At 41.9% G+C, this 17,385-nt stretch overlaps 1 protein-coding gene across 3 annotated transcripts in view; it reads left to right on the top strand.

The window, feature by feature from the left end:
* Positions 1-17,385, top strand: part of MSRA (methionine sulfoxide reductase A) — a 237,702-nt gene that overhangs the window by 132,603 nt on the left and 87,714 nt on the right. For all 3 annotated transcript variants that reach the window (XM_019293053.1, XM_010411390.3, XM_010411391.3), the window contains exon 4: positions 5,264-5,368. In XM_019293053.1, the coding sequence (XP_019148598.1) occupies positions 5,264-5,368 (105 nt within the window). The remainder of the gene's footprint in view (positions 1-5,263; positions 5,369-17,385) is intronic.

Raw genomic sequence — 17,385 nt, 5'->3', positions numbered from 1 at the left:
CAATATTTTTTGTGAAAACTGCCAATCTTCTTTAATTTCATTCAAGTAGTTTACTGAAAAATATGAGAATTTCCGTGAAAAAAAAAACAATAACAGCATGTTCAACCCCATTTTTTACTGGCAACTTTATTCTCTTAATTTTGTTTTGATGGGGTAAAAAGCAAAGTGATTCTAGAAGGCACCAGAAATAGCAGTTCATTGTTTTATCAGCAAATTTTCCTATCTTTATGAATTTTCATTTACTGGGTGATTCACCTGTCCTCTAATAAACCAAACAAATAAAATTTAATAACATTTTCTCTTCAGAGGCACCACACTATAGCTGCTGCATGAGCTACTTTCTGTAGGTATTAGAAAATACTTGATTTTCTGTGGTCCAGGCAAAAATTTCTGGAAGTTTCTAGAATTTATGGACAATTTATTTTGATTTAGAACTGCAGGACTGGCCTGCCCATAGTGATAAATTGGCTTCTTGCTGGAGAGGATTGACATGTTTTGATAAAACTGGATAAAAGAATGTGGATCACGCTGAGAAGTTAAAGAACCATTTTTTCTAAAGCAGAAATTCACAGTGGTTAATAAAAGAAGCATTATCTCCTAGTTCAGTGCTGGTAAAGTCATTAAAGTTGTTTAAAATACAAAGAAGAAGGTAAAAAAAAATAGGCACAAGTTAGTGCCAATGTAGAAATACAAAATATGGGTCGGTTCCATGAAATTCCCTCAGTTTTAGGCAAGAAGTTGAATAAAAATATTCTAATGGACCCTTCTTAAAAATCTCTTGATCTGGGATTATTTCCATTCTTTTCATTCTCATTGATTTGAAGGTCAAAAAGGAAAGGGAAAGGGGCACCCAAAATATGGGCTCTCGGTGTTTTAGTGCTGAACCTTTGGTTTGTTTATTTAAAGAATAGGAAGGCGCTGGAAATTTCAGTAGTGATAACCATGACTTAATGAAAATTCCCAGGCTGGTTTGGAGAAAGATGCTCAAAAGACCTTCCCACAACTTTTGTTGGTTGTACTTTGCATTTTCACTTGGGTCTAGACTTTGGTTAGCACAAATTGGTTTATCTCCAAAATCAGTGAGTGCTGAAGTTTGGTTGTGTTTCTTTACATTCCACATTGGCATCATGGTCCTGGCACAGGGTGCCCAGAGGAGCTGTGGCTGCCCCTGGATCCCTGGAAGTGTCCAAGGCCAGGTTGGACAGGGCTTGGAGCAACCTGGGCTAGTGGAAGGTGTCCCTGCCCATGGCAGGGGGTGGGACTGGACGAGCTTTGAGGTCCCTTCCCACCCAAACCATTCTGGGATCCCAACGAGGTTGTGTTGCCAGTGTGACAAGCACAGGGGCAGTTCAGGGATTCAGGGAAGAGGTGAGAAAAGAGGGAGTTATTTTCTGAGAACTCTTTGAAAAGATGTGAAAAGTCATATCTGCTCTTTGTGGAACACACTGGGAGAGCAGGAGCTGTAATGGATAAGTTGTTCCTCAAACTCTGGGCCATTCTTGTAATGAAGAGCTGTTAAACAGGCCTGAGTACAAATAAATTCAGTGAAATGATCTTTATGGTCCCTTCCAACCCAAATCATTCTGTGATTCTGTGATTTGCTCGAGTCAGGATGTTATTTCTCAAAAGAGCCAGGTCCTTTTTTATTGCAGAATCAAGGCAGGAGGGAGTAGTTTGGGAATTTTGGCACCGTAGAATTTAATTCACCCGAGGCAGGACCAGGTGGAGGTGAAGCCCACGTGGCTGCTGGGAGGCTCCCAGGTGAGGAGCTCTCCAGCCAGCCCTTGGAAGCTGCTCCACTTTGCCGGAGATAATTAAACACTCCCTAGATCCAGCCAGTTAAAAAGAATGAGTTCTCTTCCCTAATCCCTCGGTTTGGGCACTCACCTGGGACATGATTAAGAAGGTGAGAATCTAAATGCTATTAGGAAGAAAAGGAACTGAAAAGGTGTCACTCAGATGTCTTTTTGTCCTGCTCTTTGCAGGGACGTTTTTGCCAGGGTTGGAATCCCCTCTGAATGAGCTCGCCGGAGTTAATCCTCCGGGAGCGGCCGTGTTTTCTAAGTGGGAAATGGATCCAGGATAAACAGACAATCTGCTCTTGGCACTCGGCCCTCTCTGCCTCGGTGTAATAAAGTCTTCCCATCTGTAGGGAGGTTCTTCAATGGTTAAGCTCCTTCCAGAGCTGAAGGAACCAAGTGCCAGCTCTGGAAATCTGATAATGGCTCTGATAAAGGAAGGTTTTCTATTTGCACAGGGAGCAGCAAATGGAATTATATTTATAATTCCATAAATTATTTAAAAAACGTGATCCAGACATTGAGCCTTCTAGAAATCTTCATACTCATTCAAACTTTTGCTGTGGGATATTAAAGATCAGCTGATTAAAAGCAGTGGGTGAACTGAGGACACTGTGACTCTCTGATGATATAAATGGACATTCAGGTGCAATTCTGAAGGAGGCACTGGGGTGAGGAGCTGGATGTCACGGAGACAATCACATCTCCCACTGATCATTTGAAATCCTTGCAGCTCCTCAATGTCAGGCTATTGAATTTCTCGTTAAAGATACACAGCTTTTTGGAGAACAAGTGGGGTTATTGTTTCTCTGTGATTGCTGCCTCTCCATTTTAAGAGCTCCTACAAAAAAAGGTTTGATTAGAAATATTTCAATTTTTTTTTCCACCATAGAGAGGAGTGGTGAGCTGGGTTGATGCTGTGTTCATTTGGCATTAGGTTTACCAAGTGTGTGAAACACAAACTGAAACGGGATTATTCTGTTTTTGTTGTCAGACTCAAGCCTAATGCAAATAGTCACCAATGCCAAGATTGTTATTAGGAATAGCCACAGTATATCCTGAAAGAAAATCCACTGGATTGTGGAAAGGCTTTGAGGAAAATGAGAGGTGAATCTGGTAGGACCAGCAGCATTACTTCCTTTCTTTTCCCCTGAGGGTGAATATTGATTTTAAATCTATTCTAACAGTCTCTTAGCCACACATCTGAGGGTATTTTCCTTGAGGTCAGGCTATAGTTCTCAGAGGAGCACCATTATTTCCTTATTCTGGGAAAAAAAGAAGGCTGATCCTTTGAACTTCTGGATTAGCAGGAGCAGGCAGTGTTGATAAGGTGTAATTGCTGCTTCAGTCAGGAAGAAAAGCCTCTGTTGTTTTTAAGTTCTTTAGGAAACTCTCCTGTGATCTAAACCTGTTAATCTTAGACAAGTAATTTGCTCCTGAGTGATAAAAACCTTTCATAAGCTTCATCTTGGCTTACAAAAAATAAAAATACTGAAGTCAGAAGCCACTCCTTAATCTCGTTTTAGTTATACAATGTTGGTTTGAGGGAGCTGGACACACCACAGGCTGTGCCCTCTCCTTTTTTGTCTCCAGCAACAACCGAAGTCCCAACTTGGGCTCAAACAAATTCATTATTTTTTGCTGATAGACCACATTAAACCACAAAATCTGGAATAAATTCCATCCCTGACCTAAGCTGGCTGTTATTTCTTGCCGTAATACAGAAAGACCATTTCACTTCATTATGAAGCCTGTTATCTCTGACTTGCATTTTTGTTCTGCTGAATGGATGATCCTTCCTGCTTCCCACCATCCGAATTTGGCTTCAGGTAATGAGGTGCTTCCCTGGACTGTAAAAGGCAGAGAGGAATTGGGTCACAGTTGTGGACATCCTGTAGGATGGGGGGACCCGGCTTTACTCCAACTCCCAGGAAACCTGGATATTCTCTTTTCATCCCACTGAGCAGATCCTTGTTACATTGCGATCGGGAGCAATTTGATTTTATCCAGTCTAGACTACAAATATCCCAGATGTGTCCTCTTTTACTCATCTGCATTCCAGACTAAATTTAATCCCAGTCTTTCAAATCTCTTTTATCAGCTGGCCCAGCCGTCTGTGCCTCATTCGGGTTTTGTTTCAGGTGCCCCATTAGCTGATAAAATGCTGTCACACTTTGCCCCATCATGGCTCTTTAATATTTCCCAGCATCCTTTTTATTGCTCTCTACTTTTTTTTTAAATTCAGATTTCTCCTCATGTCTCTACTGAACCCTCCTCAGTTACTCATTCTGATTTTTCTCATTTGGTGACAGTTCATTCAGGACCCATTACTGGGCCAGATTCACCCTGTATGAAATTCCCTGATTCTGTTGAAATCAGTGGAACAAATCTGGAGTTTGTGCTGGTGTAAACGAAATAAAAACCTCCCTGATGTGATCAAGGGACTTATTTTATCCCCACCAAAGGCAGATCTGGCTGTCCAGTGTATTTTTTTTAGGTATTTACTTCTTATGATTTAATTGAAGGATGGGATTTTTTCCCCATTCATGAATATGTAATGATGACAGAAATGTCTAATTTTTGAATTATAAAATATATAATATATATATAAAATATAAAATGCACGTTGTGCAGGGGACTTTCACCTGAGAGGTCTGAGCACTCATCAATCTCATTATTAATTAAAATTTAAGTGAATTATGTGCCCAGATCCTTCATATTGTCTGAAGTTGGATCTTTCAATAATATTATGAGCCATAAACACATCAGAAATTAAAAAATTCTGTCCAAAGTGTAACAGAAAAATAGAAATAATGTTTTTTAAGTGCTGTAACGTCTGCTAATCTTCCTTGTATTTCTGCTGTCATAAAATTTAAAGTTCAGCCGGGCTCTCTTTGACTCTTTTGAGCCTCATGGACATTGCGAAACAGTTTGGAATTATTTGTGTGATCTTGTGTAAGCACACCCTTGGCATTTGTTTTTATCATCAATATTATTGATATTTTATAATATGATAATTATTTTCTAATCAATTATATTGTCCATATCGCCACAGAAACAAAACCCAGTCAAGACAACTTAGACATAAAAGTTTTCATATTTTATTGCTCTATTTAGAATATTTCAAATATTTTGCTAGTTTTCAGTTATAAATTTGTTAGAATTATTAATTTTTTCTCCTTTAAGCTGACAAACTGCTGCAATAACAGCACTGTCTTCCCTTCTCATCTCTCTGCATGGTTTGTTTCACGATGGCCCTGTCTGAACAAACAGATTTATTAGAGTTGACTGAAATACAAAATATTGTGCAAAAAAGCTCAAGTATAAATGGTGCTAAACCAAAATATTTTTAGGAAAACATGAAACAAAACCAAAGGACTGTGCTTGGAATCTTAGAGACAAAACCCTGAGTGCACCTTGGCTAATTGTCACTGCTAAAATTTGGTTTTATTTTGAATTTGCAGGCAGAACTGGGCACACCGAGGCTGTCCGGGTGGTGTTTGAGCCACAAAACATCAGCTTTGAGCAACTGCTCAAGGTCTTCTGGGAGAATCATGACCCGACACAAGGTAGAGTGATGAGTGAGCCAGTATTTAATTATCTTACTAATTACAGCTGGGGTAATTAGTGTTTGAGCTGCATGGAAGAGATGAACCTTGAAATCACACTGGAGCTCAGGAATATGATTGCAGACATTTATTGACAGAGAAAGAGAGGGAGAGGGAGAATGGGAGCACGGAACTCACAGTGCCCCTCCTCCCTTACAGCTGCCTGGGCTGGGAAAATTCCCACAGAGTGGCACGGGAGACAATGGAAAATTCTCTTCAACTTTGATGATGACAATTTATTCTGTAATTTCTTTTGTCTCTTCAATTAAAGTGTATTTCTTTGCATCTTCAAAATTTCTATTATTTTAGTTTATTTTATTTTACTTTTCCTTATTTTATTTTAAAATTTTATTTTTAAATTTTATTTTATTTTATTTTATTTTACCTTATTTTACCTTATTTTATCTTATTTTATCTTATTTTTAATTTTCATTTTAGTTTGCTTTACTTAATTGCATTTTATTTTGCTTTATTTTATTTTATTTAATTTTATTTTAATTATTTGATTTTGTTTCTACCCAGGACCTTTATCCTTCATCAGAACCTGGGATTTTACATTTTTCAACAGTACTGAGTATATTTTATGATTAGAAAAAGGGAGCAAAAAAGGGGTAAGAGATGTTGTGCAGAGGCACTAGTGGACCATTCTACCTATTTGCCTTATCCAAACCTTTGGAATTAATTTATCCTTCTTGGCAGAGGTTTTGTGCTGACACGACCCACATCTGTGCAAACAGAAGTGGGAAACTGTGTGCAGAAAACATTTTGCATGTTTAGAGAGTTCCAGTAAACCTCATCCCTTCTCCCATTTCCCAGAAACGCTGCACACAAGTAACTCATTTCAATATTTGAACAGCCATCGTAATTATGCCACTTGTTACTGCATCTGGGAACAAAAAAATTGCAGATGATACCTCCAAAATGTGATGCCATCCTGGGAAAAAGAAACTGAAAGAGGGATCCAGGGACTATTGTGGATAAGTGTCTTCCACTGAACCCAAAGTGGTTATTGCAACTTCTGCCTCTATGGAAAGGGCTTTAGTCAGGAGTTTTCTGCTTGCAGGGCCAGGAAATCAGAACATTTTGTGCAGTTCCTCTGTTGCCATCCTGGAGATCTTACAGAAATATTGCTGGAGATTCAAAGTGCGACAAAAAAATGGATATAGAGCCCAGAAAACTGCCCCAGTGCTGGGAGTAGACACGATGAAGAGAGATAACACCATGTCGGGGGTGTTAGGTTGGATATCAGGGAAAGGTTCTTCCCCCAGAGGGTGTTGGGGCACTGGAGCAGCTCCCCAGGGAATGGGCACAGCCCCAGGGCTGCCAGAGCTCCAGGAGCGTAGGGACAACGCTCTCAGGGATGCACGGGGTGGGATTGTTGGGGTGTCAGTGCAGGGCCAGGGGTTGGACTGGATGATCCTATCCAGCTCAGGAGATTCTGCGATTCCATGAACACTGTGATCAAACAATACTTGCAGGTACCTCATGAGAGGTTGACAACCTGACCCCAATAAACCAGGACAAGCTCCAGTAGCTGGGAGCTGAAGTTTGGAAAGTTCCACTGTGCAATGAAACAGCTCCACATCCCTCAGTGTAATTAAACACTGAAGTATTTTTCCATCACCATCCTTTCGAGTCTTTCAGATGGGGTAATCCATCATTTTAAAAGAGGGGCTTGATTCCAGTCAGGAGAAGGAATCCTGTGAATTTGTCGAGTGCAGTGGCCTACACTGTTGATTTATGAGCCTCCCTTTCCAACCTGCTGCCTCAGAGCTGTGTTCAGGTTAATTCATCGGCACCATCCCTGAAAAACTTGGAGCTCTGCATTGAGAGATGCCACTATGGCAGGGGGTTGGAATGAGATGATCTTTAAGGTCTCTTGCAAACCATTCCAGGACTGTCTGATTCTAGGACAATTTCCACCCTCAAATCACACTCTTGGGCCTTCCTGGTTTGCTTGTAGAAATGATGGAGTTTTTCATCCTGTCCTACCAGTTTTTCGTTTTAGACCTTTTTCTTGCTCTTTTTTTCTTTGGATTATCAGAAATTGGCCATCACCAGAGGGTGGCTTATTTCTTTCAGCATGGAGAAGAGAATCTTCAGGGCGACATCATTGAGGCCTTCCAGTAGGTACAGGGAGCCTACAGGAAAGATGGAGAGGAGTATTTACAAGAGCCTGGAGTGACAGGACAAGGGAGAATGGCTTCAAACTGAAGATGGGATGTTGGAAAGAAATTGTTCCCTGTGAGGGTGGTGAGGTCACAGGTTGGCCAGAGAAGCTGTGGCTGTCCCTGGATCCCTGGAAGTGTCCAAGGTCAGGTTGGATGGGGCTTGGAGCACCCTGAGGTAGTGGAAGGTGTCCCTGCCCATGGCAGGGGGTGTAATGAGATGGTTTTTAAGATCCCTTCCAACCCAAACTCTTCTGGGTTTCCATGACTCTTATGGACTGCTTGTTTTGATGCATCGGGACAATTGGTCCATGTGTCTTGCTCATATGTTTGGATTCATCCTGATTGCCAGGGCTGGGAACCGGTGGACAGGAGTATGGGATTCTTCACTTTGCAGGTATGAGAAATGGATTTCTGCAGACATAAGTTGGACAACACCCGCCTAATCAGTCTTTTGCCATGTCTGTAGTCTTGTCTTTGGCAGTGGTTGGGCTCAGCCCGTGGCTCACATAGAACAGGGCTTTAGGGTGACTGAAGTTCATTACCTGGACACACAGAGTTGTGGATGAAATGTAGTAGTTGTGATAACAGATCAGATAAACCCATCAGTGTAATTCATGATTCTTTCTGGCTCTAAACCAAACTAAAATGATGGCATTATGTCTTTATATCCTCATACGACAGAGGTTCAGCACAGTTCCGGTCTGTGCTTTCAGAAGAAGGCTGGATGTGGCAGCTGTGTGATTCACTCTTGGATTTCTGGCAGCTGGGAAGCATCATCTGATTAGCCCAGGCACGAGGCCATGCTAATGTGGCTGAATTCCTTCTGGGAGTGAGCTCCTGTCTCCATGTGACACCAAGCCATGGAGACACCCGAGTCCTTCACACTGTCTCAGGCATCTGTGTGGCACTGCAGTGCATGGTGGAAACATTCCTAAACTTTTATCTGAGCTTGGATCAATAGAATTTCCACGTGGTTCTTCCATAATAATTTGCCAAAAGTGAGAGCACTGCTTTGCCCCTGGAAAAGATGGAATTGTTCTCGGAAGACTTTGCACACCCCAGCCTTGCACAGGTTGCTTTACCTGTGTATTTTTGTGGTTCCTTAATGCTGCACCAGGGGAGGTTCAGGTTGGACACCAGGAGGAACCTCTTCATGGAAAGGGCTGTCAAAGTTTGGAAGGGGCTGCCCAGGGAGGTGGTGGAGTCCCCATCCCTCGAGGTGCCCAAGGAACAACTGGATATGGCACTCAGTCCTCTGGGCTGGTGACAAGGTGGAGATTGGACTTAATCTTGAAAGTCTTGGAGGTCTTTTTCACCCTAAATTATTCTGTGATTCTGTGATTTTGTTATTCTAATCTCTGTCCAAGAATTTTGCAAAGCTCTTCACATCTCATATGCATTTCTTGATTTGAGAAAAACCTGAACCACAAGGTCCCAATGTCAAACTTCTGTGTTTTGTAAGGCAGGGATGGTAGAAGATGTCTAAATTGGGATTGTTTCTTTGCCTTGACTTGTATCTATTCCCTGTTTTTAGCTGGCTGTGGGAAATGTAGCTTTATGTAAAGACACTGAAAGTGAGAGTTATCTCTCTGACCTACAATATTTTTCTCCTTTGCGGTTGAGCTGTGTGCACACAGTGAGTTTTATTCAGGCAGCCTTGTGGGAATGCAGGACTCAGTCTGCCAAAAAGAAGATTTTGACTAAGAAGATAAATGAGAAGATTTCTTATTCATGAAATTCAGCACAATCTTTGGGTGAATCCAGTGTCTCACACAGCAAATGCCTGACTTCTTGAGTACAGCTCCCACTCAAAAATATAAAAGCTCTGTGGGGTTTATCTTTTTCCAGAAGTTGGGATAACACCACTTCATCCCTCCTACCCCCAGCAGAGATAATGGACTTATCTCATTGTTATGATGTCATTAAACATCAAATGTGTACATTCCGTGGCAGATTAAGGCCTTTCAGGATCAGTTTAGTTGGTACCAAGTTGCTGAAGAGTACAGACTGCCAGTCCCACCGCCGTTCATCATTGCATGAGTGTATTCATATTCAAAACCTCCTGCTTTCCAAGCAGTTGTCCTTTAGAAGAGACTGACTCCTCACTGGGATTCAAATTGTTCCTGGGAAGGAGCCTGGCTTTGTTTTGGGAAGCTCTGGAGTGTACAGAAGTCAATTGAAAAGCAGGAACCTTTGATCAAATCAAACAGTTGAAAGAGATCCTCCCTGACGAGCATCTCGGAAGTGTGGGGCCCTGACAAAGTCCTCCTGACTGTTAATTTAGGCTCTATTTTATAATTCATTAGAATTGGGAGACTGAAAAAGCAACAAACAACCCCCTGACTTCTGCCAAGTGGCATATGGCTGTCATCTCTGCTCAGCCTCCAGTGCCCTGCTCAGCATTCCTGCTCTGCCAGGAAAGAGCTGATCTGTAAGAGGATTGCTCTGGATGGCTCTATAAGTGCTCGAGATGTTGTTTCTTTGTCATTGATAGAGAAAAGAGGGATGAATGGGATATGCCAAAAATACTGCAAAAAAAATTTGTAGATAATTTTAATTTTTAAAGTTTACAGAGGTGTAGAGCAAAGTCTGTATTGCCTGGTTTTTTAATGGGACCGTCCTCAGAGCTTTCCAGATTTTTTTAGGATATAAGCCTGACTGTCTCCTTAAAGTTGCACTCTGACCATGGTCCTGCTGACAACTGGTTGCTGCCTGTCTGGAGGGACTTGGACTTTCAACCCATCAGTTTTGTGCCTCTTCTGTAGTGTCACAATTTCTGTAAAGTAATCTTTGACTTCCCTGTAAGGGAAAAGGGTGATTTTCTCCTCTCACTCCGACCTTTGAGCCGGATACAAGCTCTTTGTTTGTGTTGACACTGGAAATCACAAACTTCTCAGGCTGAAAATTAACCCTGCATGAATGGAACTGAAATGTGGTTTCCAGCCAGGATTTAAATTGCCGGGAGCAGGAATGGTGGTGGGATCACCCTTCTGGCATCAGCACCGATATGCAGTGCCTGAGCCAATTCCAAACCCCGCTGTGCTCCTGGACAGGGAGGAACGTGTCATACTGGATCAGATCAGAAGTTTGGCTGCTCTTTGTAGGGTGTCAGAAACTATTTCTCCACACCTCTGGAAAAATCAATCTGATACCAGAGGAGAGTGTTTGGCATGGTACAAATGTGAGTCCTGTAAAGGACTTTAATCTTGGAATTCTCCTGACCTGTGTGTGGGTGAAGTCCTTCATGTGTCAGAGATTTCAGCCAGTCCAAGGTGACTTAAAAGAAAGGCTCCTTCTTGCTTTCATGGGCTGGACAGAAGTCAAGCAGACAACAAAACTCATTTCATTTTAGAGCAACTTGGTCTAGTGCAACGTGTCCCTGTCCATGGCAGGGGATGGAATGAGATGATCTTTAACGTCCTGTTGAACCCAAACCATTCCGTGATTCTGTGAAAATGTGTTTGGGAGAAATGAAAAATCCTCTTGTCTCCTTCAGCTCTGTTCTTTCGTGAGCACAATCCAAAGCAGATGCTTGTTTGTGTAGTTCTGCTCCCCACATTCCTCAAAAGTGCCCAATCCTTCCCAGCCCACAGGAAATGACTCAGGTACAGCTACAATTCCCTGTGGTGAGCGCCTGTTGTCCACACATCCCATCATTTTTCATTCCTTCTGGCTTTCTGTTTGGATTTTTGAGTTAGTGGCAGGAGCTGGGCGGAAGCCAGGATTCCGTAGTTTTGGTCACCCCTTTGACCATGGGATGAAGGACAAAGCCACCCGTGACCATCGCTGCCCAGGAGCTTCTGGAATTCCCCTTCCAGCCTTGTTGATCCTTTGTGAATATCCAGAGAACCAAAGTCATTGTAAGGAATCTCATTCCCCTTTTCCTGTCAGGGACAAGTCCTTATCTTGCCTGTGTTTGTGCAGGAAATGTAAGCAGGGCTGATATTTTTCCAGCAGTTGAGGACCATCTGTCCTACAACAAACTCATCACCTGCCAGAGTTGTTCAGAACATCTCTCCGTCCATATGTCTTGTGTATCCATGATAAAGAAGAAATGTAGGAGCCATTTCTCCTCCCTGTGACCTTCCAAACACGCTGGCATTTAGCCTTGGTGCTGATGCAGGAATTCTCCAGATTAATATCTGCTTTTTGTTGTGCTGACCCAGTTTGCTCGCAGAGGGGATATTTATTTCTCCCCAGCTTTGAAGGCCTGTACTTTTTTTAGACATTGCATAAGGAATCTATCATCTGCAAATAATTAAAATTAGACACTAGAAATGACATTGTGTTGCTAATGAGCAGATGTGTCTACTTATACCAGTGGAAGAACAGCTGTACACATAAAAAACGCTGCAGCCACCCTAAACCAGCATTTGGTATTCTGCTACAGGCCTGGAACTTCATTTGGAGATTAAAGGGAAAAAAATAATCTTTCCCTGTAAAATATAACCGTTTTTATGTTTTGCCTCTACGTTTTTGTAACTCTCTTCCCTTTATAATTTGAGTGAGATTTGTGAGTCTCAGATTAAAGCACCTTTGTCATGTATTTCAAACGTCATTAAGAGCCTTGATGGTCTCAGCATTATTACAAGGTGTAACGAAAACCAGTAGAAATATGAAATCTATTGTCACCAGGCATATTAAATATATTCAAAATAGAATTACCAGCCCCTCAGGGAGCCATTCTTGGTCCAATACTCCTCAATATTTTCATTAATGACTCGCAGGATACAGTGGAGAGGATGCTAATTAAATCAGTGGTAAAGACATTGCTGGGAGGCTCTTGAAGGAAGCGAATAAAGCACAGCTCTGTGTTGATAAATTAACAAAAGCCATGGAAATCGATGTGCCAGGACACAATAAAGATAAATGTGTGGCGGTTCCTGCAGGGTTGGACACTCAAGAGCAGAACTGGGTTGTTTGATCAGAGTCTTTCTGTTGCCTTCTCCTCATTCCTGCTCTTTCCCATGAAATTCCAGTGGTGGGACAGTTGTTGATGGATGCCTGCTCATCCCACCAGCGATGAATTTAGTCCCTTACCCAAAATCACCTCCGAAATACCTGTGGCCTTTTTTTAAGAAGTATTAAAGTCTTTGCCAGAGTTGCACTTTGAGAATGCAGCTTCATCTCTTTCCTGAGCCGAAATCTTGTGTTTCATTGTTCCTACTCTTTGTGTTTCTCCAGGACTAAACAGGCATTAAAAATAAATAGGTGTTATTAGGCTGCTTTGCATCCCCAAGAATTTCAGCTGTCGTGCCCTAATTTGCACATTAGACTCTTCTTATCCATATAAATTAGAATAGACTTCTCCTGACCTATATTTGCAGTTTAGGAGATGTTGTTTTCCCTGCATCTTTCTTAATGAAGGGGATTATTAACCAGAGCAGTGGTTGCTGAGGTGGGCTGAATGCTTTGCATTTTGAAGTGAGCAGTGCTGAATCAATTCTGGCTCAAGGGCAAAAGCCCTTCTGGGCTCTGAATTCCTCTTTCAACTGCTTTTAGGTTCTTTATTTTACACCTGTCTTGGTTTGAAAGACAGGTATCTGCTAAGGAAGGCAGAAGCCTCCCTTGGAATGGCAGATGCAACCCCCTTCCCTCCGAGTTATTATAATTTTGAAATCAAGGGGCTTTTAGGCAAAGATGTGGAAAATAGGAATAACACCTGACAAGGATGTGTGAGCCAGTTCCCCAGAACAACTGAAAATTAGAACTCCGACGCTGTAGGAAATGTGAACCCACCTGAGGGAGGTGAGGTTTATACTGGATATAAGGAAGGATGAAATTATTTTATAAATATGTATATATAAATGATGTATATAATATTATGTGGGTCCCTTCCAACTCAGAATATTCTGTGATTCTGTGATATAAGAACAAGATGATCTTTAAAGGTCCTTTTCAACCCAAACCATTCCATGATTCCCTGGTTCTATCTGTGAAGCTGACGGGAACATGGTGGGAATAACATCTAAATTTTCATGTGTTTGTGGAATTCGGAGAGGGCAACCTTAGAAAGCCTTTTCTGCAGAATTTTTTGATGGATTGTTCCTAATCCTTAGGCAAGGAAAACAATAGATGAAGTCAAAACAAAGAGATAACAAACATTGTTTTCTTCTTCAAATAATAGTGAATTTACTGTACTTGTGTCTGGAAATCTGAGGCATTGAAGCGTGGTATCATTAATCATAGTTTATGGTGATTATTAGTAGGCTTTTAATCTTTGTTTTCGTGTATAATTAGGTACAAGAGGTCAAAGCTGACTCTCTTCTGAACAACAATATTTTCAGTGAATGACTGTTTTTCTCTGCCTGCAATTTCCTTGTGCATATTTATAAGAGCGCACTTGTCTGTATTTTGAGAGAGCAGTGTCCCATGAGCTTATCTGCTTATAAAAGCAAATTGCAACACTATTATTTTTATTATCACTAATTATTTTTATTACTATTGCAACAGCACCTGGTGGATCAGAGTGGGTTTGGATTCGGAGTGCAGGCAAATGCCTAAATTGAGGCAAGGCACTAATCAACAACAGATAAACGAAGAGAAAGGAGAAGGCACATGAAGAAAAACAACAGCAAATCTGTGTGGTTCCATAGCTGAGCCTATGTGGTAACTGATCTGAATCCCTGCATTTCTTAATTATAGTTTTTCCCCATGATCAGTTGTTGTCCAGCTTTTGGTAACATCACAGCAAAGTTAATCCCTGAAGAAAATCGGCAATGAGGGCCTGATTCCAATGCCCGAACAGAAATGCCTTTGCCACATCAGATGCTTTTGGGCATTATTCCTGTTTTCCAGCAGTTAGAAAATGTGAAGCTTATTTCTGCCCCTGTCATGTCCTCCAGTCTTCTCCACACATCCCTGCTCCGTGCATTTTACTTGGGATTGAAGGTGAACCCGCGACAGAAGGCTATCAAGATCTCCAGGCAGGCTTGTCTCACCAGCACAGCCACGTCCGGAGGGATAAAGGCTGAGTGAAATCCACTTAAATTTAGATGTTTCCATGGGCATGGGGGGGCTCAGCTCCCACGGGTATTAGAAAAACTCTGGTGAACACACTTGACTCGTCCCAAGTTAGACATTAGGTCAGCCTGTGTTTGGTCAGCTTTTGGTTGCCTAAACATGGAAGCTCAGTTCCAGCTGCACTGATAAATATTGATAAAAATTTCATTCCCTTCCCACGTTCCTAGAATCTTGGAACGGTCTGAGTTGGAAGGAACCTTAAAAACCATCCCATTCCACCCCCTGCCATGGGCAGGGACACCTTCCACTATCCCACGTTGCTCGAAGCCCTGTCCAACCTGCGCTTGGACACTTCCAGGGATCCAGGGACAGCCACAGCTTCTCTGGGAAACCTGGGCCAGGGCCTCACAGGGAGCAATTCCTTCCCCATATCCCATCTATCCCTGCCCTCTGGCAGTGGGAAGCCATTCCCTGTGTCCTGTCCCTCCATCCCTTGTTCCAAGTCCCTCTGCAGCTCTCCTGGAGCCCCTTTAGGCACTGGAAGGGGCTCTGAGGTCTCCCTGGATCCTTCTCTTCTCCAGGTGAACACCCCCAGCTCTCCCAGCCTGGCTCCAGAGCAGAGGGGCTCCAGCCCTTGCAGCATCTCCATGGCTTCCTCTGGAATTGCTCCAGCAGCTTGAAGTTCATCCAGATCCCAGACAGATTTTTAAGAAAAGGCACCTCTGAAAAAGCCTAATGGCTGTTTATGGCAGAAAATGTCTAAAATCCTGCCTAAAACCAATCATTTAACTTTTGATTAAAGTGAAGTCAAGTTTGATTAAAGTAAAAGTCCCCTACAATAAGTTTAGTGCCATTAGGGATGATTTATGTGCACAATTCACTGTTCTATTCATCTGTTCTGTGCACCACTGGTAAATATGAATTTTCAATTAATAATTAGAAATGGATTAACATTTTTTCCTGCCAGTGATACTTGAGTTAATACTTGAGCTTTGTGACACTCATCCAAAACAAACCCGTGAGGGGTTTTTTTCTGGGCTCAGGCTGATGATGCACTTCCTTCAAGGGTCCAAGAGCATTCAAAAATGCTTTTATACAATATTGTATCTGAAGGAATTAATAAATAATAAATATACAGGGAACTCGTCTTCCAAACCAAGTCTTCCTTGAGACTTTCTAGTTTTTAAAAATATATATAGAATATTTGAAGTGTTAGAGGAGCGGTATTGCATCTGGTACGTGAATCACAGAATGGTTTGGCTTGGAAAGGACCTCAAAGATCATCTAGTGCCAAAAGAAGACCAAAACCAGTTTCCTCCTAGACACTGAAAACTGTGTATATTGAAAACTTTCTAAACCTTGTTGACAGTGTAAAACTTTCCTTTATCATGTACAATCTCATTAATGCTTTTTAACCTCCTGAAGAAACTCTTTTCTATTTAATTTATCCTTCCTGCACCACAGCACCTTGAAAATCATCCAGAACTCTCAATGCACAGCACTGTAACGACATTCTTTCCTATTAACATTTTCCTCCTTTAATCATGTGCCATAAAGAGTTTTACTTTCCCCTGGCAACTTTTAAGCTGTAGAGATGTAATCATTAGAGTGAGTGATGACATCAAGCTGGGGTGACATGGTGCAATTGATTTGTACTAAATAATGATATGATGAGCTGGAAGAAGGAGTTTTATTAGTCTTAACTCAGCAAGGATTGATTGGGGAGAAGAAAATGACCAATCCGTATCTCAGGTTGCTGGAGGTATAAGAAAGTAAGTGACAGCTGCAGAAAAGTCTATAAATCACAGGAAAAATTATGATAAAAATAAGAGCTATGAACTGCCCTTTAAAATTTCACTGGATGGCACAGAAGAGTCGAAGAGACCTCGGCCATTTATCTCCATTATGCCTGGGATCCTCCGAGAACAGCAAAGTTGACGGATGATGCCATTACATTTTTTTTATTATTTTTAAATGGAGGGAAGATAAGGAGTGGTGTATAAGTGTTACTTTCAAGTCATTAGAGGGTTGAGTCTTTGAAAGAATTCCTTGATTTAGCCAATAAAATAAAGTGTCTTTTGCTTTAGCTTTCTGCAGGTAATATATTAAACAGTGGCTTTTTGGAAACAAATCTGCTTGTTTGCAGTTTCTGAAGAAAAAAATAGTACTGGGAAATCTGTTTTTTTATTAATCAGAGAATCACAGAATGGTTTGGTTTGGAAAGGAACTTAAAGATCATCTCATTCTATCCCCTGCCCATGGGCAGGAACACCTTCCACTATCCCAGATTGCTCCAAGTCTTGTCCAGCCTGTCCTTGGACACTTCCAGGCATGGGGATTCCATATTCCAGTCCATATTCCAGTCATTCAAACCAAAGGAGAGCCAGCATTTATTGCTTTGATGCCAGAGAATATGGGGAAGGCCAAAATGAAGTCATTCCTACCCGGGTACATCAGAAGATACCGGAGTGTTGGTCAGAAAGGGATTTTTAGAGCCATTTCTTTGCCTGTTATCTACACTCAGGCAAACAGCAGCTTTCCCAGTGGCAGTGTGTTAATATCCCATGGCAATCTCAACCTGGGAATTGTTCCTTTGACAGGATCTGAGATACCATCACAGCTCCCTGTTCTCTCCAGCGGCCATCCTCTCACCACAAATTTCCATTTCACATAAAGCAGAGCTCAGCTCTTGAGGGCTTTTTGTGGTTAATTGGTGCTCTGGGCTCTGCTGGCACAGCGAGGACATTTTATGTTCTCCAGAGTGGTCAGGGCTGAGCTCTGCTGAGGTGCTTTGGTCAGCCAGAGGGAAATTCCTGAATATGATCCATGCCCAACATCTGAACA

This window comes from Corvus cornix, chromosome 3, assembly GCF_000738735.6.
Source record: "Corvus cornix cornix isolate S_Up_H32 chromosome 3, ASM73873v5, whole genome shotgun sequence".
NCBI lineage: Eukaryota > Metazoa > Chordata > Aves > Passeriformes > Corvidae > Corvus > Corvus cornix.
The sequence above is the reverse complement of the archived record's forward strand: the minus strand, read 5'-3'. Positions and strand labels throughout refer to the sequence as shown.